Source organism: Solanum tuberosum, unplaced genomic scaffold (genome assembly GCF_000226075.1).
Source record: "Solanum tuberosum cultivar DM 1-3 516 R44 unplaced genomic scaffold, SolTub_3.0 scf00004, whole genome shotgun sequence".
Lineage (NCBI taxonomy): Eukaryota > Viridiplantae > Streptophyta > Magnoliopsida > Solanales > Solanaceae > Solanum > Solanum tuberosum.
In genome coordinates, this window is record NW_006238930.1 from 2,115,795 (window position 1) to 2,137,535 (window position 21,741).

Below are 21,741 nucleotides of genomic sequence, written 5' to 3' on the forward strand. Positions count from 1 at the left end.
ATTTACCCCCAAACCCCACGCCCACTCTCCAATATTTTCGTCTGCAAAGAATAAGCAGGAAGAACAGGACTTGTCCAACTGATAATTTCCGATTCTGTAGACGAATTTTTATATAACAAACTCAATTCTTCTCTCTCTACTTTTATTTTTTAAAATTAATAAACCAGAATTAGGCCAAGATGGTGACTGGTAGCTCTCATAAATCTGTGAAATTCTCCAGTTAGGTCACGTTTCAATTTCAAAAATTCAACTTTTGTATTTGTTTACAGGTGCTGTGTCGATTTCTTGCTCTGCAAAATTCAAAATTGCCATGAGTTTTCCTTCAGATTTCCTCTCTTTCTTTCCTTCAAACTGAATTTTTCACCACTGGGTGTTAAAATCCATGGCAGATTCAGAAACTCTTTCTTTCTCCCAACCCTCTTGGTTTCTCTGAATATGGATTTCTATTATCGCTTATTCTTTCAAAATCTGTTCTTGTTTCTTGCTATCCTATTCATCTCTGTTTTCTTCTATTTGGTTCCTCTGTTCACTTTCATCCCTACATTGTTCCTCAGGTATCAAATTTCATTCTTTTCAGTAATTTTTATGTTGTTTGTGATTATATCATCACTAATTTTCACTTTGTAGATTAAGAAGGGGTCACGCTACTTTAAACGACAATTCGGAATTTTTTGAAGTTCTGCCTGAAGAAAAACAATTCGACAATGAGAAAGTTGATTCGGACAAGAATGACGATAAGGAGAAAACTGAGTTTTGTTTTAAGTTTAAATTCCCAACCTATGAGGAATTTAGGAAAGACAAGACAGAAACTGGTGAACTTATCGCGTCTGAGTTTGTACCAGAAAAGAGTTTTAGCAGTTTAATTCAAGAACCTGAGATTGTGAACCTGAATGCTGAAGAAATTGGTTGTAATATGAAAGATGTGTTTGATTTGGATGAAGAAGACAGGAAAGAAGTACCACATCATAAAATGGAAGGCATTCAGGAGGAAGAGGAGCACACAGGCGCGCCTGAACACCACGGTTATCAAAAGGAAATTGAAGGAATGGAATTCCTCAAGGGAGAATCAGATTCTGTCTGCAAACAATTATTGGGTGATTCAGATTTCCCTGATGAATTTTTGTTTCAATCAGAGAAAGATTCTTCAGGTACTGATTCAGATACTGTATCAGTTGGTTTTGAGCATATGCGTTCGCTTATGAGCAGGTTAGTAAATTCCTACAGTGATGGCTTCTTGTCAGATGAAGATTTTGGTGGTGAATTTGAGCTTGATCCTTTAAATTTAAAAAATCTTGATTTGTCTGAAGAAAATCATGAATCTGAGGATTTTGAGGACAGTGATAGTGATATAATGGAAGAGTTAAGGGGATTAGAACAAGAAGACCAGCAAAATGACTCAGAATTTTTATCCCAGAATGATATTCATGAAGATTTGGGCATGGTTGAAAGCTTAGAATTTGTTACAGAAGATGACAAGTTAATTTATGGTCCACAAGAGTCTGAAAATCCCAAGTCAATAAACACAGCTATTGTTGACACTTCTGGGGATGCAAACAAATTAGAATCCCTGTGGGAACATCAAGAGTTGATTGAACAATTAAAGATGGAAATTCGAAAAGTCAGAGCCACGGGTCTGCCTACTATTTTGGAAGAGTCTGAGTCTCCAACAATGGACGAATTACAACCGTGGAAGATTGATGAAATGCTTCATCGTGAAGATTCTATGAGCGAACTTCACAAATTCTACAAGAGTTACAGAGAGAAAATGCGAAAATTCGACATCTTGACGTATCAGAAGATGTATGCAATAGGTCAGTTGACAACTCTAAACTACATAATTTCTTTTCATTAACTGTCAACGTATAAAAGTTAGTCTTTTTCAATAGTAGGCGCTCCAAGATTAGTGTCCATGGTTATCATCATAATTAGAAATTAAGTTAAAAGAGAATAAAGTGGCTAACCTTTAATTATTCAGGACCCACAAGATCTTGTTAGCTTGGGCTCCTGAAACTCATAATAACATGAAATTCAATGCATTGGATCCATGATGTAAGTAACAGAATAGGCCCCAGTGAAAAGGTTAACAACCTTTTCTCTTATTTTATGTTGTCGTCCATATGAAAAAAGAAAAGGTTAGATAATGATAACACTCAATACACGTTACACGCTTGTTTCCATTTGAATAAGTCAAAATGTTGTTTTTAATGTTTATTCATATGAACAAGAGGAAGATTACACAACAAGATGTCCATATTATATAGTAATACTGTACTTGCTAGAAGTATGTTCTTGTTTCTTTCTTATGTAGCTGTCTAAACAGAACACACATGACACAAGTAAAAGAATAGAATAATGTGTATACTGACCTTTTGTGTAAGATCATATCTGGAAAGTTGAACTTTTTAAACTTTCATAATGCATACCTATAAGTTTGTTGGCCAACAACAGACAATTTGCTTAAGATAATCTTGTAGGATTGACTGATTACGTAGCGGATCATAGTTCTCTTCCCTAAATGTTCCACCTACTTGTCTCGCGAAATACTTTCTAATTATTAAATCCTTTTTTGATATTCAGCTTCTCTAATCTCAAATGTTTTATAGGTTATCTGCAGAAAGATCTGCTAAAAGATCCACTGCAATTACTGTTCAACCAGAAATCTTCAGGTCCAACACTAAAATCCCTTCTCTCTCAAAATATTAGGCTATTCAAACATAAAAGTCATGATATTGACCCAATGGTAAGGTTTATTAAAGAAATGCAGAGTGATTTGGAAGTGGTATACGTTGGCCAGATGTGCCTTTCTTGGGAATTTTTGCACTGGCAATATATGAAGGCTTTAAATTTGTGGGATTCTGACCCACGTGGGATCCGAAAATATAATGAAGTAGCTGGAGAGTTTCAACAGTTTCAGGTGCTCATGCAAAGATTTATTGAAAATGAACCTTTTCAAGGGCCTAGAGTTCAATATTTTATCAAGAGTCGATATGATCTTCGTAATCTTCTTCAAGTTCCTGTTATTAGAGGTTAGTACATTTTTTACTTTTGTTGCTGGTTATTGTTAGAGGTAAAGTCTAGTGTATTTAAACTCAAAAGTGACGTACAGATGACAGAGTGAAGGACAGAAACAAGGCAAGAACAAAAGAGAAAGCTGTTTTTTCAATTACAAGTGACATGCTAGTGGAGATACTGGAAGAATCTATACGAATATTTTGGCGCTTTGTCAAAGCCGATAAAGATTGTTATAGCGTGATGGCGAAAGGTCAAAAGGGAATTCATCCAGAGGTTCAAGAACAAGAGGACGTGGAGCTTTTACTGGAGATCAGAAAAAATCTTGAAAAGGTTAGTTTCTTTTTGTAGCAGCTATATCTATTGAACTATGTGACTAAATTATCTAAAGTTTAAGTTGTTGGACAAAGCACATTTTTATTTACTTAATTATGTTATGTCTCAACAATATCTAGAATCTACAATGACATGATTGCCTGAACGTTTTTTTTTACGGAATGCAGAAGGAGAAGAAGCTGCAGGAAGTTTTGAGAAGTGGAAATTGCATATTGAGGAAGTTCAGGAAGAACAGAGAAGATGATTCAGATCATGTACTCTATTTTTTCTCTCAAGTAGATGTGAAATTAGTGGCTAGGGTCCTCAACATGTCAAGGCTAACCAAAGATCAACTAGTGTGGTGTCACAATAAATTAAGCAGGATTAGTTTTGTACATAGGAAAATACATGTAGAGCCCTCTTTTTTGCTCTTCCCTTGTTAATACTAGTCATTGTTTTTAGTATCAAATCAAGCCAACAAGTTTTCTTTCGTATTGTTGTCATTTTATATACTCTAGATTGTTAGTCATCGACAAGTAAATATGAACGAGTGGAAACATAGAAGTAGGTGGTACTATATATCTTTCGGCCGTATAAATTGGTAGCTTGTCTATTTATCTTTTATTATAGGAAGTTTCCCCAACTCCAAAGATTGACTTGGCAAATCTGAAGGTAACTTCTGATGAACATGAAGTGACATGTTGGGAAAGTCTGTTTCTTGCACGAGTAATTTAAAGGTGAAAAAGAAAGAGAAATAATGCATAAATTCCTTCTATTAAGGACTGAATTGGATTTCTGACAGTAAATCAACCAATTCCTAGAATTTCAGACGGCTATGTATACTTCGTGTAACTAGAAGTAGTACCAGTAGTTATGACGAGTTCTCATGAAATTAAAGTAAGATGTGATATGATTATAGGCTACGCGTAATTTGTATACAGAAACTTTGTGTAAACTGTAATCAAACATGCACAGAGAAGAATAACGGGCACTTGCTACTTCAAAAAAAAATCATTCTGTTTTCATGTGTCTTACGCTTGACATATGACGTCCCTGCTGAGAGATGTTCATTTCTTTCTCTACGTCCAACTTCTTAACAAAGCTTCCAAAAGAAAGAGCTGCAACTGCAAGTGGATTGTCATAAGATCACGAAGCAGCATCAGATTCAGTAGTTGCTGGTATGGAAACATCTTAAACATGGAATGGCAATACTTGTCACCTTAATACAGCAAGAATGCTGCTTAGATGATATCTCAAAATGAAATCATTGAACATTCTGTCACCAATAAAATTCTTTCTACATATCACTGTTTAACATAATAATTAAGACTTGATTCACTAAATTGGCTATTGGAACCTGTAACCCCCAAAAAAGTTTAGCTCATAAGTTTTGAGTTAGTTGCACAAATTAAATACCTCCCCTGTGGAAAAAAAACCATATGAAATGTGCAAGAACTTACACCAGAGAATCTTTCAGATAAGCAGAAATACAAAAGATAGATCAGTTCAAATAAAGCCATCATCTCTCTGTTAGTCTGTTATACCAATGCCATCATCTCCGGACCTTCAAGTCTGTTCTCTTCTTTTCTTTTCGTTTATCCTTTTTTAGGTAGGGCTGTATTTGCATTTATTTGATTTATTCCCCAATTTCCCCTTGGGGAAGGTCAGAAGGAGGTGAGATCTCCAGACACAGGGCTTGGCTTCTGGTAAAGGCACACAAGAAAACATGTTATGCAGAACCTTTTTAAAGAAAAAAAAATATTACTTGAAGTTCATTAACATGTTATCTTGAGCCTAACATTTACTCATAACACATTATTTTTCTGAACCCCAAGGAAAAAAGAAACAAACACCCAGGGATTAAGGAACCAGAGAAAGCAAGAGAAGTGTAACCTTTCGTCAGTTGGTCGCGCTCTCCGTCTTTTCTCGCACTTGGTCATAAGCATTAAGCAGGTCAGCCCGTTTATTTGCTACTTCTACTAGAGTTTCAAGAGCTGCAAAATATAAAGCCACTAATTCCATCAAGATGAGGCACAGAAAGATTGCAAAAATAGATACACAGAATTGATTGCCAAACGTCCTAGAGTAGTACGGCATATTTTTGGCACTTTTAGTTCTCAAAAGTTCAATTTCACCAGGGATTTTTTGTTACTCCAAGCACTTTTATCTCCAGTATACCAATATGAAAAGATACTTCTGATGGTTGCTGGAGGGATGAAAGTAATTTACCTGTCTCAAATGACGATTGGGCAGCTCGAAGCTTTGGACAGACAAGCACTCCAAACACGGATAATGACTTGAGCCGCTCTTTTCGAGCCTAGAAAAGAAATAACAGTACCACTAAATTTAATGTACACAATAATGCTCAATTTAATTCTAGTCTAACCCTGCCAAATTAATAAAACGAGAGGTAATCAAGAAAAGAATATAGTAAGATTGATGTTCATTAAAAAAAAGAAGAGAACAGTAAGATTGATATGAGTTCTGAACATAAAAGATTATGTAATTGTTAGATATAAAAGGTATTGCCAAAGAATAATGAAATCCAAATAGTTATTTTGATTATATATCCAAGGTGAAGTTCGAAAATCTGAACTTTTGCAGATTTATTAACACTTGATATTAGCCAAAAGGTTGGGAAAGGTAAACTTCAAAAATTGCAGATCTGCACTCCACCTATCCAATTTTTGGCAACTAGCTCGGAGATGAAAAGAAGGGGGATTTGAAGGACTTTTTCATCAAAGTTGGTGAAGGATGCTTCGGAATGATGAGACAATGTCACATCAATGGTGTAAATGAAGAAGAAGAAGCAGAGACAGATTATTTCTTCATTTCAATTTATCAATTCACGGAGAAAAATTGCCAGGAAAACTTGGATGAAGAGCGGGGATCATATAATTGAGGAGATAAGTAAGCTGAAAACAAGATTAAAGTTCATAACCTTTTGGTTAACCTTGACTTATGCTCACTTCTAAATCACGTCATAAATAAAATTTGGTAGCAAAGCTGACGTGCAAGGTGATTCAATGATTCTTAATGGAATTATCAAATGATAAATGAATTTAGTGGGCATGAAGCATTTATTTATGTTGTCACTGCCTGCATAATCTATGTACTCAAAGGCTATTCCATAACTCTTCACGCATTCTCTCTCTCTCTCTCTCTAAGGGGAGGTACTACATGGCTGGGGAGATTAATTGAATAATGCATGTACAGGTACCAGAGGTGAGCATCGCTTTATAAAATCATACCGCCTGGAAAACACTGCTTGATTGGAAGTCATTGTGAGAATATAAATTGGTGAGTCACTTACTTGATCCTCCACCGTGCGTGGTGATTCGGTAGCTTCCGGCACTTCTGACGCTTCTTCCAGAACTTCTTTGCAAAAGTAAAAGAAAAAAACTTTTATTTATCAAAGAAGCTCAATTCAGGTAAAGGATTTTATGATGCATCCTTTATTTACTTATTTGAGTACATATCTTATACTATTTTTTGCTTTAAGTGTAGAAGAAGCATTTCTTAAGCTGGACTTACATGGCACTAACAAACATCAAGTGCTGAAGGAAAAAGGTTAGAGATATTGTCATGCACTCTGCACTACAGAAGTTGAGAGAGAAATACTTCGATGCTTCTACCTCAGTAAGAGTAGCTGAAAATTCAGGTCTATTATCATGTTTGAATTTTGAAACAAGAAGGTGTTTTACTTTATATTAGCAGCATAATATCTTATTCTTCTTAAAACTGTTTTTTAAGAAACAGTACAAGTGTTAAAAGAGCCAGGAACATGCATCTGTACCAGAATTTGACGAACCATCCTGATTCAGAACCTTTGGGCTATTGGATTTCTTCTGTAACAGCTTATCCTCCTCAAATTTTGCTTCCTCAGAACAGCTTTTTGGACTCTCAGATGATGCCCACTTGCACAAACTGAAATGTGATTCCTCCGATTTAGGCCCAGCTGCATAACATAATCAGTATACATCACAGCCAGTCTTATAAAGAAAATCTAGGATAAAAAATATAATCAAATACAGGTCCATGAGCCCACTTTATTCATATAATCAGTTACATGAAGAATGGAAGAAGCGCTGGGTCCTAAACATGTAAATGAGGAAAAAGATAAATCAGGCATGTCTTATAAATGATCCCCTAGATAGATAATTCCATCTTTACAATTTGGGTAATGGATGGTTACATAACCGCATTGGAACTCCCATGAGTCCTACAGATTAAGCATTTTCTAACAGAAAAGTAACTCCAAGAATCACAGGCAATATTGTGTGCCGTCAAATAAAAGGCACACTACCCTCCCTAAACCCCACCGTAGGATTACACAGGGTAAGTTGTTGCTATCAACCCAAAGGCTGAAATGCTGCAGAGAGTATGGATTTACCATCCTGATGGTTTAATTGCAATGTAGTGGCAGCAGAATGAGATTTGAGATCAAACAATGCACTACTGATACGTGAAGCGCCCATGGAATGCCTAGCACTCGCCAGCTCCAGCCATCCCTGACATGTAAGCCAAATTCAAGGTCAATACTATAACAACTTCTTGGATCCATAGACGTTACTTGCACAAATTATTATATCATCCACTCGCAATCAAACTTAAATTTTCATCCACTTGAATAAAGCATTATATGTACATATGCATCATTACAAGTCTGTTAAACTAAATTCTGGATCCACCTCTGTTAATGACCAAGGAGAAGATGCAACTCAGGGATAGTGAGGATTACAGAGGAATCAGTACCTATCTAATGTAATATTCAGATGTTTTTGATTGAAGAAAAAAAGAGGGATAAAGAAAGAAGTTGAAACCTCGCGAAGTGATGATGACAGAGAATTCATAAGAAGTAGATAGCTGTCCGTCGAATCCATCAATTCCAAAACAATCTTATCTTTTTCGTTGTAGGAACTCTGCATTTCTGAATTTTCTTCATTCACCATGTTGAATCACAATCTGCGTATTGTTCCGAAAGAAAGCGAGAAATCCTTTATTTGTTTTAGATTTCTTGATTTTTAATAGCATGCCCCGACCCGATCCAATTAAATCAACCCGTCATTTCTATATTAAATTGACCAACTTACCCTCTCTTGACAGCGAAACGGTAAGGCATTGTTGGAGCCAATTTTGAAATTGGATAGCTCAAACTTAAATTTATTAGAAAAATAATTGAGTGAATGATATGATCATGATGTCAAAAAAAAAATCATATAACATTAGAGTATGCTGAAAGTTTACACATGTAGAACAAATTTCTTTCAGAAATTAACTTTAACGACGTCTGGGATATTAATTTGGTCTTCTACTTGTATTTGTGAACAAAGACTAAATTGAATACTACGAGAATGTAAAGATTCAAATGGGAGATGCTATTTTTGCAAAATTCTTAAACATGACAAAGAAAGTGAATACATAATATATAAATGCTTTTTAGTTTGCCTTTAGTTTGTATTTATGTCATCTAATTTTGTGTGTACACAAATAAATAGTCAAACTTACATAAAGTTGTAGACATATGTGACATTCTATGTGGTGTCTTATGTGGCCAATTGACATCTTATGTGTATTATGTCACCTAAAAATTAAAATGTATATGTATATTTGTACAATTTAATATAAATTTAAGGGGTCGTTTGATGTGAGAGATATGAATAAATGGTCATGGGATAAAAAAAAATTGTTCTGGGATTAAATTTTGGTGTCTTGTTTGGTTGACATGTTTAGGATAACTTATCCTACCATTTATACCGTAGTGATGGATAAGTTATCCCAGGATAACTATTTTTTTTTTTTGACAAGGAAAACCTGCAGCCGCTACCCTTTGGGTGCGCTACAGGGTAAAACCCCCGCGTTATGCAATAGCTCGCAAACCACATAGGAGAGGTGACCCGCACTAGGCAAGCCCAATGTGACGAGCTCGACCCATAAAACAAACCCCCTTGTTTTCACTGGCAAGGGGTTTTGAACTTGAGACCTCCAACATGGAAGTCTCAAGCCCAAACCACTGGACCACCCCGAAGGGTTATCTCAGGATAACTATTCCCAGGATAATTAATCATAGATAACTTGTTCCCAACCAAACGACCCCTAAATGTCTACTTGTGCACATAAAAAATTGAAAGGTATAGAACCCTTCGGGGTGGCCCAGTGGTTTGAGCTTGGGACTTCCATGTTGGAGGTCTCAAGTTCGAACCCCTTGCCAGCGAAAGCAAGGGGTTTGCCTTCTGGGTCGAGCTCGTCGCACCAGGCTTGCCTAGTGCGGTTTACCTCTCCTATGTGGTTTGCGAGCTATTGCATAGGAGCTGAGGTTTTACCTTGTGCGCATCCAAAGGGTAGCGGCTGCGGGTTTCCCTTGTCATCAAAATAAAAAAAATAAATTAAAAGATATAGATATATAAAAGACATATTTATGTATTATGCATTAAAATATCAAAATAAAGATAACATTTAAAGTAAAATCACTTAAGCCTAGAGTATCAAAAGAGATAAACAATTATATCAATTTCTAACAAATAAGGGCCACATAAATAAAATATTATTTTTATATGATTAGATATTATTTATTGTTGCTCCTAGGCTCCTAATACATTTATGCATAAATAACTTGTGAAAATATTTAACATTTCTATTTAGTAGTAGTATTTTTTTAAGTTTAAAAAGAAAAAATGAATTGAGTTGATCAATCTCTTTACCCAAACGAGAGGTGTTTTTGTAATATTCTCAAAATCGGATGGGCACTTTTGGAATAAAGAGTGAGGCATCCTGAATTAGGGTTTGCAACAGTACATACCCCAGTATATATATGCATCTCCTTCTCAAGTCTTCACTCTTTTCGTCCATTCTTGTCTCCTTTGTAGAGAAGCGGTAAAACTTAACCTAGAAGATGGTTCAGAGACTTACGTATCGAAAGCGGCACAGTTATGCCACCAAATCCAATCAACACAGGATTGTCAAAACTCCGGGTAAATTGCTCCATACTGTAACCTAATTTTCCCCCTCTTTTCATTGATTTGGATTTGTCTCAACATTGTTCTTATTGTTTGTACTAACACAGATCCTGAATTTAAATTAGTGTTCTTACTTATCCTAATCATATATAAGTACCCTGTAAAAGTGTTAGACTATATACATAGTTCGAGCTGAAGTTAGTTTTGGTTAGTAGTGTATATGTACATCCGCCGCTGGAATTTGTTTTTTATATACAGTGTATTGAGAAAACTTAGTTATGTGATCACTAATATACCGTTATGTTCATCTTTTTTGTAAATTAGGTGGAAAGCTAATTTACCAGACCACCAAGAAGAGAGCCAGCGGCCCTAAATGTCCAGTTACTGGGAAGAGAATCCAAGGGGTACATTTTCATTGTTCCCTTATTGTTTAATCTTCTTATGATTTAGTTCTTTTCAGTATGCGATCCCTGGCTTATGTGTTAGCCCTCCCTTATTTGTGACTCAATTTTACAATGAAGTATTCCTACTTGACTTGATACTAAAACAAGTAAATGTACTTTTTATCTATGAAAATAATTAACTGGAATATCCTTCGGGGTGGCCCAATGGTTTGGGCTTGGGACTTCCATGTTGGAGGTCTCAAGTTCAAAACCCCTTGCTAGCGTAAGCAAGGGGTTTGCCTTCTTGGCCGAGCTTGTCGCACCGGTCTTGTCTAGTGCGGATTACCTCTCTTATGTGGTTTGCGAGCTATTGCATAGGAGCAGGGGTTTTACCCTGCGCGCACCCAAAGGATAGCGGCGGCAGGTTTCCCTAGTCATCAAAAAAAATAAAATTAACTGGAATTGTTCTGAAGTAATTGAGTGGGTTGGCTAACAATCCTAAAGTCTATGCAATTAATTGTTTTCTCTTTTCCCCTTTAGAACTTCGCTAACGGATAGAGTAAAGCTTGCAAAAACTAAGTAGCGCTTTATAATTGTTTTAAGGTATTTATCCATAAACAAGCTGAGAATTACCTTGGTTCTGCTAAAGAACATAGTTACCAATTACTGAGAATGCAAGACCTTATGTAGTGTATATAGACAAACATTTCTTGCCCCAGCCTCTTCACATCTTCAAGCCTGTCTTCAAAATAGAAGCAACAACTGGCACCATAGAAAAGCGGTCATAAACTAGAGAGTCATGACCTCGCATTCTGCTAACAAAAAGAATGGAGCTTTAGTCAGTGAAGACTCTTATTGAGCTAGTGGTTTACAAAAGTTGTCATCTTAGAGTTTCATTTTCCAGATTAATAGTGAATGTACTATTGCTGGCCTATGTCTCTTTTATTCCACTTTTAGTGTATGGAAATAAAATTATTTTTGATCCTATAGCCTCTCTGTGTCAGACCCTTCGGGGTGGCCCAATGGTTTGGGCTTGGGACTTCCATGTTGGAGGTCTCAAGTTCAAAACCCCTTACCAGCGAAAGCAAGGGGTTTGCCTTCTGGGTCGAGCTCGTCGCACCGGGCTTGCCTAGTGCGGACTACCTCTCTTATGTGGTTTGCGAGCTATTGCATAGGAGTGGGGGTTTTACCCTATGCGCACCCAAAAGGGTAGCGGCTGCGGGTTTCCCTTGTCATAAAAAAAATAAAATAGCCTCTCTGTGTTAGATTCTTTTATGTGTACGATTTACTATACAACAGAAAATAGTATGAAGCCTTCTTAAGTATATTAAATTTGAATTCTCATGTACTATGCTAGACAATAAAGTTCCCAATCTTTAAGCAAGAAAATCTAGCCAAAGAGAAATTATGGTTGATGGAATCTGGACGTTTGGTTAGGAAGTGAGGACATTAGTAAAGGGGTCAAAAATACCCATTAGATATCCATATCCCTCCATGATTAGGTGAACTCATGTTTGTCGGCTTATAGCATTCTTAATTTTACTACAGTGGGAATTCTTCTAAATCACCAAACATTAACTTATTTTATTCCCTATTCTTTTTCTGTCCCAGAGTCCTAAAAGGGTCCTTCAAGCAACAGCATATATTGATGTGTTTCTCTATCTTGTTTAGATTCCACATTTGAGACCTGCTGAATATAAGAGATCCAGATTGCCAAGAAACCGCAGGACTGTGAACCGTGCTTATGGAGGTGTGCTATCTGGAAGTGCTGTAAGGGAGAGGTATGCCTTTTTTGTCCAGCAAAATTGCATATTTGCTTTTGATATATGTAAACTCAGAGTTTCTCGACACAAGTATATTAATCTATGCATGATTTACCTATGTAGAATCATCCGAGCTTTCTTGGTTGAAGAACAAAAAATTGTGAAAAAGGTGTTGAAGATTCAGAAGGCAAAGGAAAAACTAGCTTCAAAGAACTGAGTGTAGAGACCCTGAAGTCTCTGTCAATTCTATCATGTTTTCAGATAACTAGCTTTGATGACGATGAATATGTGTGAAAGAACTTGTTGAAATGCAATTACTAGTATTCGATTAGAATTTAAGCTCTAGTATGGTTTTGCAAACTCCTTTTTGGAACTATTGCCTCCTGACTGGAGGTTGTTTCCTCTTTCCAGTTAAATGATACCTTATTGCATGATAACTCGAGTTTACTTTACTGTTGTGATTAATACTCAATCCAGAATGTTAGCTTTTTCGGATGAGATACACAGTAATTGCGGTCATTAGAAAATTAGTATTACCTTGAAATGCGAAGGAGCCAGGGTTGGTTGTCCTTGCAAGCCTCAGTATGTGATGATGCGGAAGATTAAATTTAGGATTGTTTTTACGTTTCCCTTGAATCAGTTGATAGTAAAATTACGTTGGAGAAGGTATAACTTATAGGGTATCAGAAAAGAAATTGGTAAAATTTGAAGCAAAAACAAGAGCCATACATGCATAAGGAAGAGTAACTGTGTTGATCCAAACCCAAAGAACCGCTGAAAATATGTTTTTGATGAGTTTTATATTCTAAAGGAGCCTGTCCAGGTTGGTTCATTCAAACCTGGCTCTACTTACCTGATAAGTGCCATAAGACATTCAAACTCAGGATTGGTTCTACTTACCTTGTGGCAGAATTAGCTGGTTCAAATTACGTTTTTGGAGATCCAAGTGTTAAGTTTTCCTTTTTTTTTTTTTTTCTACTATTAAAACGTTAAAAGGCTTTAACAATTAACACTGTGATGTAACAAGACCTTTGCCAAATCAAGGAGAGAAATCTCCTAGTGAAGAACACTGTAGGACAAGTAGGCCATAGCCTAAATCTAAAAAAAAAATACATGGGTTAATTGTCAAATGGTAAAAGAGCACAAAATGCAATTTCATGGGAGGCTGCATGTCAAAAATGGGAATCTTTAATTTTGTAAATATAAAATACTTGCTTATTATTGAACATATGTCAGGATGGCCGAGTGGTCTAAGGCGCCAGACTCAAGTTCTGGTCCTCGTGAGAGGGCGTGGGTTCAAATCCCACTTCTGACAATATTTTTTTTGTTTTGTTTGTTTTTTCCATTTTTACTAAAAAAATAATTTTTTTTATCACTCTAATTCAACTAATTGCTTATCTCTATAGGCCAGCCCTTAAACATGGTGTCGCTCCCTGGTAATTAACAAAGCACTACAAAGTTTATTTTTCATTTTGGTAAGTCTATGTTCAGATTTCCGTTTGATCCAATTTTATTCTAGTTTGAAGTTGATCTAACTTGCTATTTATCCAATTTCAGTTTCTGCCATTTTAGGGTTATAAAACGGGTCAAGTTTGCTCCCAGCAATTTTAGGTTTTAGAGAGTACACAGACAGTCATTATCTCAACTAGTGTTAGGCTTTAAACAGCATCTAATCTGATACTAATGGTTTTTGGGGAAAAAGAAAGAGAAAAGTCCAACTTCAGAAAGGGTAAACATGCAATAAAACATACTTAATAGTACTTAAATACTAAGAAAGAAGCATAAAATTTTTATCCAAACATATTACGTTTAAATTCGAGCAAGCTAAAACAGTGAAAATCATAAAGCTGTACAATAACTTTTAACAGAATATAGCTGTTTTTTTTAGTGCTATGGCTAGATTCTTTTTTTTCCCATAGGCATCCGGTATCTGAAGTTGATTGAGTCGACTACTTCAGATACTGGATGCCGAAAAGGGAAAAAACTAGATGTACACAAAGCCAGGAGGTTCTCTATTTGAATGTAGAACTAGTTGTAGCATTTGTTTGTTGAGAAACTGGTGGATATCTCACTAGGACAGGGAGGAGAATCCCATGACAAACTAGGCTTCCATTCATCAGCCAAACTAGCTGTCAAACTAAAAGGAAATCCAACTGATCTCATGTTTTCCCATTCAGTGTTGTCATTTGTTGAAGTTTGATTACTCCTTAATCCTTCTTCACCATCTTCCATGCTTATACTTCTTTGCATCTCTTGTGATGAACTAATTGAGAAGCTATTCAGTTGTTGATTTGGACCGTCAAAGTCTATGGACTCGGAAGTCTTGCTGATATCAGTGATTAAGCCAGGGGATGTGTTGAAAAACATGGAATTCGCGTCTAGTAAACACCTGCTGTTTTGTCCTGAAACCTCAGGAGACGAAAACATGAAGTTATAGGAAATGTCTGTGCTAGGACTTGAAAGATAAGATTGTCTTGAAGCCATAGTATTGAGGGCCTTATATGAAGGAACATTTGAGACTCCTTGTAGTAAGTCACTATTATTGGATAGGTGGAGAACTGATCCTGCTTCGGTTATAGAAGAGACATTCTCCGAGATGAAATGAGTATTAGCACTTTGATTGAACAACTCTGGAGATGCTACTTCAGATAACGGATTTACCCATGTGTAAGATAGAGCTCGATTTGCCATTGAGCTGGTTTTCTTGAATATTCTGCAGATGGCCCATGAATCCTGCAAGGACCAAAGAGAATATATCGATTTAAACTAAGATAATACAAAGTCTTCAATGGATAATAAGGGGTTAATTAAATTACATAGTGAACCTACATTTGGTGGAAAATTCTTATCCAAGAATTTCTTAGGTGGTCCTGACTCACTGTTAGTCGTAGGAAGGCGAAATTCGTGCATCATCCAGTCAGTTTTTATGCCTCTTGCAGCCCTGCCTCTGTAGAAGACTAGGGACTTCTTAAGACCAATGCATTTGGTGCTATCAGATGAATAAATTGGCCTGTCAGTTCCAGTAGCCTTCCAAAAACCAGCTCCTGTTACACGGTTAGGACGGGCACTATTCCTGTACTTACGGTCCCTTGGACAGTAAAAGTACCACTCTTTTTCCCCTGTAGATGCTAGCTCTGGACAAAAAATGGTATGACAAGGAAATATTAGACTATGGTTCATAATTGTTACGAATGAACCTGGCTCAAAATCAAATCAAATTTCATGACCAAACAAATATTTGAAGATAAAATTTTCAAAATCTGATGGACAAACTCTAGCTCACTATATTTAACATCCATAAAAGTTAGATAATCAGTAACATGAAAAGTAAAACAATTTAGTTGCTACTAAGAAATTAGAAATGAAAAATGAACCTAAAGTGTATGAAATGCAGAGTTTCTTACTTGGAAGGTCCCATGGATCATATTTATATATATCGACTTGCTTGATGAGCTCAATAGGAAGAGATCTCTGCTGAATCTTTCTCTTTAGGTAGAACCCAACCAGCTCTTCATCAGTCGGATGAAATCGAAAACCAGGCAGCATCACTTCATCAAGCTTTTCCACATCACTTTTGTCATCCATAATTTCACTAGTAAAAGTCTCAAGGCAAAGATTAGATTGTGATTGTAGTTTAGAGCAAATTGACAGGCAATATTGTCCCTTAAAAATGATAGCAAGGGACCAAATTTATGATCTCGAAAAGACTACAAAGTTAGTGTGTATGGAGATATGTTTTCACACCTTCCATGATGTGCTTATTGTTGGCTAATCCTTTATATTCTTCTGAGTTCTGGAAATCTAAACAAAATGACAAGTCAATCTTCTAATGAAATTAGTGCATGCTAATATTATATATAATATGTTGGGAGTTTGAATAGTTTTTTGTTTATCATGCATTGCCAATGTTTTGTGTACATCCTCTGATTAAATTATGATTTTTTAGGTCATTGGATCTAAAAATAGCAGTTTCTATTCTCTGATATAAAAAATTTCTATTCTTTCTGTCACCTACGACCACGTGACCCTTCCCCATTTAATATCTTCGATAGCTAGAGATTCATTAAACAAAAAATTTGAAAATACTACTACTCGTCCGTCCATTTTTACTTGTCATATATTTAATCATGATTAAGTTTTATTTTAATCTCACTTTAATTAAATTGTTTGGTATGGTAAAAACACTTGATACATATAAGTATATTTAACCTGGTCCTGGTTGTTTGGACTGATAAAAGGCTAAAGTTGGATAAGGCAATACTCGTCATAAAATGTTGTCTTAAGTGTTTGTCTTGTAACATTTGTCTTTTCAAAAAATCCATTTATGCAGTCGAATTCTAATTACTTCTTATTCCAACTTGGTTGCTAAAACATATATAGAATTATGGAATTCATGTTCTATATGTGAGATAATGTTACAGAAGATAAAAATTAGAATTCTCCAATACTTGGTTTACCATGAAGTATCTGTATTACTTTGAAGCTCTGTACGTAGAAGAGGTTAAGATGATACAAATAAATATATTTTCTGGCTATTTTTACTTGTTCAAGTTTGACATGACATACCTTGTAAAAAGTAAATAAAAATGATAAGTTTACTATACCATCTTTTGAATATACTAGTAATAAATCCACTGTTTTGAAAAATGCATTAGGAAATGAATAGTATTTTCTCCGTTCACTTTTACTTGTCCACTATACTAAAATTAAATGTTCATTTTTTACTTGTCCAATTTGAAAAACCCAAACATAAATTATCACTTCGTTCCTAATTTTCTCTTATTATTACCTACAATAATTTCTCGAAACATTGAATTAAGTATATTCAAAGGATATTATATTAAACTTATCCATTTAACAATTAGTTTTAGAGCTAGGGGTGTTCCAAATCAAACACGAACAAGTAAAAATGGATTTCTCAATTTTATTTTAAACTGTACGAGTAAAAATGGTCTGAGAATGTATTTTATTTAAAGAAATGGGAAATTAATAAAGTTGAATGAGAAGATTGGTGGATCTGGAAATTTACGTCATGAGTGCATTGTTTTAGGTTGGAATTTGTACAAGGGTTGAGTATATTTCAAGACTAGGTTAACCACATATGATATAGATTTAATTACCAGTGTCTAATTAAGTGGTGCGCATGTGCAAACTATATATATACCAAGGTAAATACTACTTATTGCAGTTCACCAAACATTAAGCAACGAGCAGCTCACCTACTAGATATATACTATATCGTTGACTGCTTCTCTAATCTTTTCATCATTATTTCTATTATTGGAAAAAAAACATATTTACTAGCTAATTAGCTAGGCGTCATCCAACAACAAAAGAATTTTAAAACTCAAAATTACATTGAAAAGGAAATATTTAAGCTAAATTACATCATATCGATCTTCATTACATAAAAATAGTACTCCAATTAGTACTGAAAATGAATTGAAGCTTTCCCATAGTTGCAATCATTTATCATCAATACACATAAGCCTTATATAGACAATGTTAAGTGGAAACCTTGCATAAGATTGCTAACCCCATGTCTGCTGGCTGAAGAGCATATAATTAAGAAATAAGCAATCCATAATTAATAATTAATGGGGGAATTGAAGTTCTTCAATACCAACTCTTTTAACGTTTCTGGTTTTGGTTGGTTAATTTCAATTTCCAATTTAAGGAGCAAGTCAAAGTTCATCTTGTAACCTGAGCTAACCACACTCTTTCTCTGTGTCAATTACATTATTATAAACGATGTGTTAAGAGGATTGAGTAGTAGTAAAATTGTAATTATTGCCCAGGAACGTAGGGATAGTGTTTTACTTTGTAAAATAAACAAAAAGGTATAGCCTTGCGAGAATTTAAGTTTAATGAGTTTAACCATTAATATTATGTTTATCGGAAATAACTCTACCTTTGAGATAGAGGTAAGATCTCTGTACACTCTACTATTTCGAGACTCTATGCACCTTATGAGATTATACTGAATGACGATGATGTGTGAGTCGGCTGAAAAAACACAACCTTAACACGTCTTTTTGGATTGTAATTTTAGAAAGTGATAATGTTGTTTGATTTAAAGATTTTGTACATTACTCTAGATTGAGATAGCCCACAAAGACTAGTTGATTGGTTTTGTCATTATACATCGTTGGCAAATCAATTAACATCACCAAAAGAAAAAATAATATTAGACATAAATATATTGATGGAATCTTGAGGGGGAGAAATTATTTTAATTTGCTTCTAAAGTTAAGAGACGGTTTTCACGAATAAACTAATACTCTCGTTGTGAGACGTTACATAAATATATATAGTAAGGTTAAGATTTAATTAAGAATATTTGGTTTAATATATTATTTATTTTTAGATAGAATAATTGTACTTAATTTAGAAGTTTCATATTACAGATCAATCCTACTCTGCCAGCACTAACAGGATCATTTTTGTTGGAGAAAAATAGAACCAACATATGTGATTTTGACACCATGTCTGAATCTTTAGAGCAAAAAGATTGAATTTTTAATGGATTTAAAACGAAACTTTACAGCATGAGTTCAATGCATCTTCAACTTCTAAGGTTCGTTTGGGTTCCTTAGAGGCTAGCTAACGCCTACAAAAAAGAACATGTATTTTGCTTGAAAATGCATTTCAAATATCGCAAATTGAGTATTCATGATAAAAAAGATCAAAATATCAAATAATTGTCTTTCTCAAATTTGAAGTAATTAAAAGGGGACATTCCTCAAGATCAACCCGACGTTAATTTTAAGCGATCAAATACAACCTCCAATAAATTATCCCACTTGAGAAATACGTTTCTAACGACCCTCAAGGTAAAGAGAAAATTGTGAGAGAGACTCAAAGGAATATAATTATTATACTTACAAATATTCATGAATAAAATATATGTTTTTTCATATTTTGTGTGATTGCAATTAATTTTTCATCACTGTAAAATTCGCTGCAAACAGTGTCATTCTATTCCTTGTGTAGTATTCGTTGTCTTATGGTTACATCATCGAACATCAATCTTCAAGTAACAAGACATTTTAGACTTAATTATATCAAATTTTGGTTTAGTTAATAATGACTGCTATTTTGTTACATAATAATACAAAATTACAGTTACTAGAGGACCCATCCATTGTTTATTAAATTTATGGTTTCATCTGTGAAAATAACAGGATATAACACACCAAATAATTGTAGAAAAAAAAAACATATGTTGATGTTAACTTGAACAGCATCACCAAGATTATAACCTCTATTCACATTCATCCACCCAATAGTTAGCCGCAACATGAGGCGCCACACAGATTATTTAACTTCCTTTTTGGCGTTTGCATGAAAGTTGTTTGTATATAAATATTTCATAAGTGATCTGATTGTTTAACTGTTAGCGTATTTTGCATTAAGGTTGAAGGGATTGCGATTTATACACTTTCTGGGGATAATGTTTTCGTACATAACGTTCTATCCTTTATAGTACGCCTCACTTATGGAATTACATTGAACGTGTTATTGTTGTTTGTATATAGTATGAGCCTTCTGATTTTATGAATTTATTCATTTACCCTTGTATTAATTTGGATTTAATAAGTGTGGTTAGCTCTTCATAGTGGATCCACATATAGTACGACTTCATTAATTTTTCCTTATTGTGTGAATAAATAAGATGGAACTTTACAACACATAACATACCAAATAATTGAACTTGCAATTTTAGATGATGACGAAGGAAAATAATTAGTACTCAAATGAATGAGTTTGTCCAATTTGAGCGCATTAAAATGACTTGAGTTATTAAATGTGTGAATTATTAATTTACTCTAAGTTTGGACGAATTGGGCAGATCATATTCTGTGAATTAATGTGTATGATGATAATAAGAGTACTAGAGAGATAAACAAAAGAGCTAGCTAGGTAGACATATTTACTTTTATAACATTGTTAATATTTAATACATACACACAACTCACAATTGGGAGTACAATTAGAAGTATATATTTTGCACTCGTTATTACACTTAGGTTAATATTGCATTTGCAAACGCTTCCTTCCATACTATTTATTGTCCACCCATGATCTCAAGGAACGCTGCAATAAATAAATAAATAAATAATTCCAAGTAAAGAGAGAAACTAATTAATTCGTCTGTCATTGTATATAAGTTAAATTCAGAATTACCTTTTGCAGTTAGTAGTAGGAGAGATTGGTATAGCAGTAGTAATACCACAGCGTGAAGGGAGATTAGATGCAGCATCTGGTTTAAGATTAGAGTAACGAGCTGCAGCAGCTTTCATACATTCACAAGCATCTTGCCTGTCTTGTTGTGTTGGCGTTAGTTGTACAACTTTTTTCACACCATCACAACATGAACCTGATGGATCTCCACCTTGTGTCAAATAAGGCACACAAGGAGCTACTGCTCCACCAACTTCACCACAATTTATCGCTTCTCCTAGTTGCACTACCAACATAAACAAACTCACTAAAACTGCAGCTCCCTTCATTTTTTTATTTGTTTTATAATTCAATTGTAGGTCTATGTTGAGGAGATGGAGCAGAGTATTTATACTAGTTGCGGCGGGGACAGATAGCTTTATCGTATTTTTGATGCAAAATCTAAATTTATATGTAAAAATTCATTAAAATTGCAATAAATAATAAGTTTGAGCCCATAAATTTAAATTCTGGATCCGCGTTTGCAAGCGACAAGATCCATTATATTATAGGTGGAACATGAAAAGCGTGTTGGGGATATAGTAACGCTTGCGGAAATTTGGTCTTTTAATTCCTTTTTAGGGTGTCGTTTTGTTACTAATTTTAGCAAATTGGACATAACTTTTTCATTTCCTTCCACATTTTGGAACTTTGTAGGTTGCGTGCATGTTGAAGGAAGGATTTCAGGGAAAGAACCGGTCGAGCTCTTTGTGAAGAATTATTCACGTGAATACGGAGTACTACTTTGTAATTTAACATTATCAATAGGTGCTATTAATTAAATAGATTCACCGACAATTATATAAAGTGAATATTTTAAATCGTCAATACATAAAATGGTACTACTAATTTCAACCGTTTATTACTTATATATATATGTGAGTTTTATAGTGAAGACCAATGCCAAAATATTGTTGATGTTATTACGTCGTAACTAGTACTACTAAAGTCTCATAAAATCTAAGTTTTATTTGTTTTACTCGAATGTGTTTGGTATGCTTGATTAAATTATTTTCTATTACTTGATTATGTAAAATTATTGCATCAAAAATGAAGAAAACTGATTTCCGTCACTAATAGGCATAAGTCATG

General features: G+C 34.8%; 5 protein-coding genes and 1 non-coding gene across 8 annotated transcripts; 3 read left to right on the top strand and 3 right to left on the bottom strand.

Moving 5' to 3' along the window:
• LOC102584441 (uncharacterized) lies at nt 1-3,816 on the top strand. Of its 2 annotated transcripts, XM_006338390.2 has the most exons (6): nt 1-554; nt 628-1,811; nt 2,604-2,666; nt 2,757-3,026; nt 3,107-3,342; nt 3,513-3,816. In XM_006338390.2, the coding sequence occupies exons 1-6, from the start codon at nt 436-438 to the stop codon at nt 3,765-3,767; spliced, it is 2,127 nt and encodes a 708-aa protein (XP_006338452.1). In that variant the 5' UTR covers nt 1-435; the 3' UTR covers nt 3,768-3,816. The 2 variants fall into 2 exon arrangements, with proteins under 2 accessions (XP_006338452.1, XP_006338451.1); XM_006338389.2 differs by having other exon boundaries at nt 2,604-3,026.
• A 746-nt stretch (nt 3,817-4,562) lies between these two features.
• LOC102584984 (coiled-coil domain-containing protein 115) lies at nt 4,563-8,323 on the bottom strand. 2 transcript variants are annotated; one of them, XM_006338392.2, is made up of 7 exons: nt 8,148-8,323; nt 7,718-7,835; nt 7,121-7,282; nt 6,638-6,699; nt 5,554-5,641; nt 5,218-5,318; nt 4,563-5,027 (listed from the first exon to the last, which is right to left on the bottom strand). In XM_006338392.2, the coding sequence occupies exons 1-6, from the start codon at nt 8,274-8,276 to the stop codon at nt 5,224-5,226; spliced, it is 654 nt and encodes a 217-aa protein (XP_006338454.1). In that variant the 5' UTR covers nt 8,277-8,323; the 3' UTR covers nt 4,563-5,027; nt 5,218-5,223. The 2 variants fall into 2 exon arrangements, with proteins under 2 accessions (XP_006338454.1, XP_006338453.1); XM_006338391.2 differs by having other exon boundaries at nt 6,638-6,702.
• A 1,825-nt stretch (nt 8,324-10,148) lies between these two features.
• LOC102585523 (60S ribosomal protein L34-like) lies at nt 10,149-12,878 on the top strand. Its single transcript, XM_006338393.2, has 4 exons — nt 10,149-10,295; nt 10,605-10,684; nt 12,335-12,444; nt 12,550-12,878. The coding sequence occupies exons 1-4, from the start codon at nt 10,217-10,219 to the stop codon at nt 12,641-12,643; spliced, it is 363 nt and encodes a 120-aa protein (XP_006338455.1). The 5' UTR covers nt 10,149-10,216; the 3' UTR covers nt 12,644-12,878.
• Nucleotides 12,879-13,657: 779 nt separating this feature from the next.
• Nucleotides 13,658-13,741, top strand: TRNAL-CAA (transfer RNA leucine (anticodon CAA)). The gene has a single exon. It is a non-coding gene; the product is annotated as a tRNA-Leu (tRNA).
• Nucleotides 13,742-14,422: 681 nt separating this feature from the next.
• On the bottom strand, nt 14,423-16,489 carry LOC102585859 (putative NAC domain-containing protein 94). The gene is made up of 3 exons (XM_006338394.2): nt 15,831-16,489; nt 15,256-15,560; nt 14,423-15,159 (listed from the first exon to the last, which is right to left on the bottom strand). Exons 1-3 carry the CDS (start codon nt 16,009-16,011, stop codon nt 14,455-14,457), a joined length of 1,191 nt encoding a protein of 396 aa, XP_006338456.1. The 5' UTR covers nt 16,012-16,489; the 3' UTR covers nt 14,423-14,454.
• A 3,879-nt stretch (nt 16,490-20,368) lies between these two features.
• Nucleotides 20,369-20,941, bottom strand: LOC102586194 (non-specific lipid-transfer protein A-like). The gene is made up of 2 exons (XM_006338395.2): nt 20,614-20,941; nt 20,369-20,523 (listed from the first exon to the last, which is right to left on the bottom strand). Exons 1-2 carry the CDS (start codon nt 20,937-20,939, stop codon nt 20,514-20,516), a joined length of 336 nt encoding a protein of 111 aa, XP_006338457.1. The 5' UTR covers nt 20,940-20,941; the 3' UTR covers nt 20,369-20,513.
• Nucleotides 20,942-21,741: the final 800 nt, after the last annotated feature.

Excerpts from the sequence above, each read along its gene's own strand:
- LOC102584441 (XM_006338389.2), top strand. The coding sequence starts at position 436 with ATGGATTTCTATTATCGCTTATTCTTTCAAAATCTGTTCTTGTTTCTT. Across the intron at positions 555-627 it reads ATCCCTACATTGTTCCTCAG|ATTAAGAAGGGGTCACGCTA; the intron begins GTATCAAATTTC and ends TTCACTTTGTAG. Across the intron at positions 3,027-3,106 it reads TCAAGTTCCTGTTATTAGAG|ATGACAGAGTGAAGGACAGA; the intron begins GTTAGTACATTT and ends AGTGACGTACAG.
- LOC102584984 (XM_006338391.2), bottom strand. The coding sequence starts at position 8,276 with ATGGTGAATGAAGAAAATTCAGAAATGCAGAGTTCCTACAACGAAAAA. Across the intron at positions 7,836-8,147 it reads TGTCATCATCACTTCGCGAG|GGATGGCTGGAGCTGGCGAG; the intron begins GTTTCAACTTCT and ends CTTACATGTCAG. Across the intron at positions 7,283-7,717 it reads GCAATTAAACCATCAGGATG|CTGGGCCTAAATCGGAGGAA; the intron begins GTAAATCCATAC and ends TATGTTATGCAG.
- LOC102585523 (XM_006338393.2), top strand. The coding sequence starts at position 10,217 with ATGGTTCAGAGACTTACGTATCGAAAGCGGCACAGTTATGCCACCAAA. Across the intron at positions 10,296-10,604 it reads CAGGATTGTCAAAACTCCGG|GTGGAAAGCTAATTTACCAG; the intron begins GTAAATTGCTCC and ends TTTGTAAATTAG. Across the intron at positions 12,445-12,549 it reads GGAAGTGCTGTAAGGGAGAG|AATCATCCGAGCTTTCTTGG; the intron begins GTATGCCTTTTT and ends TTACCTATGTAG.
- LOC102585859 (XM_006338394.2), bottom strand. The coding sequence starts at position 16,011 with ATGGATGACAAAAGTGATGTGGAAAAGCTTGATGAAGTGATGCTGCCT. Across the intron at positions 15,561-15,830 it reads TGATCCATGGGACCTTCCAA|AGCTAGCATCTACAGGGGAA; the intron begins GTAAGAAACTCT and ends TTTTTTGTCCAG. Across the intron at positions 15,160-15,255 it reads ATAAGAATTTTCCACCAAAT|GATTCATGGGCCATCTGCAG; the intron begins GTAGGTTCACTA and ends TGGTCCTTGCAG.
- LOC102586194 (XM_006338395.2), bottom strand. The coding sequence starts at position 20,939 with ATGAAGGGAGCTGCAGTTTTAGTGAGTTTGTTTATGTTGGTAGTGCAA.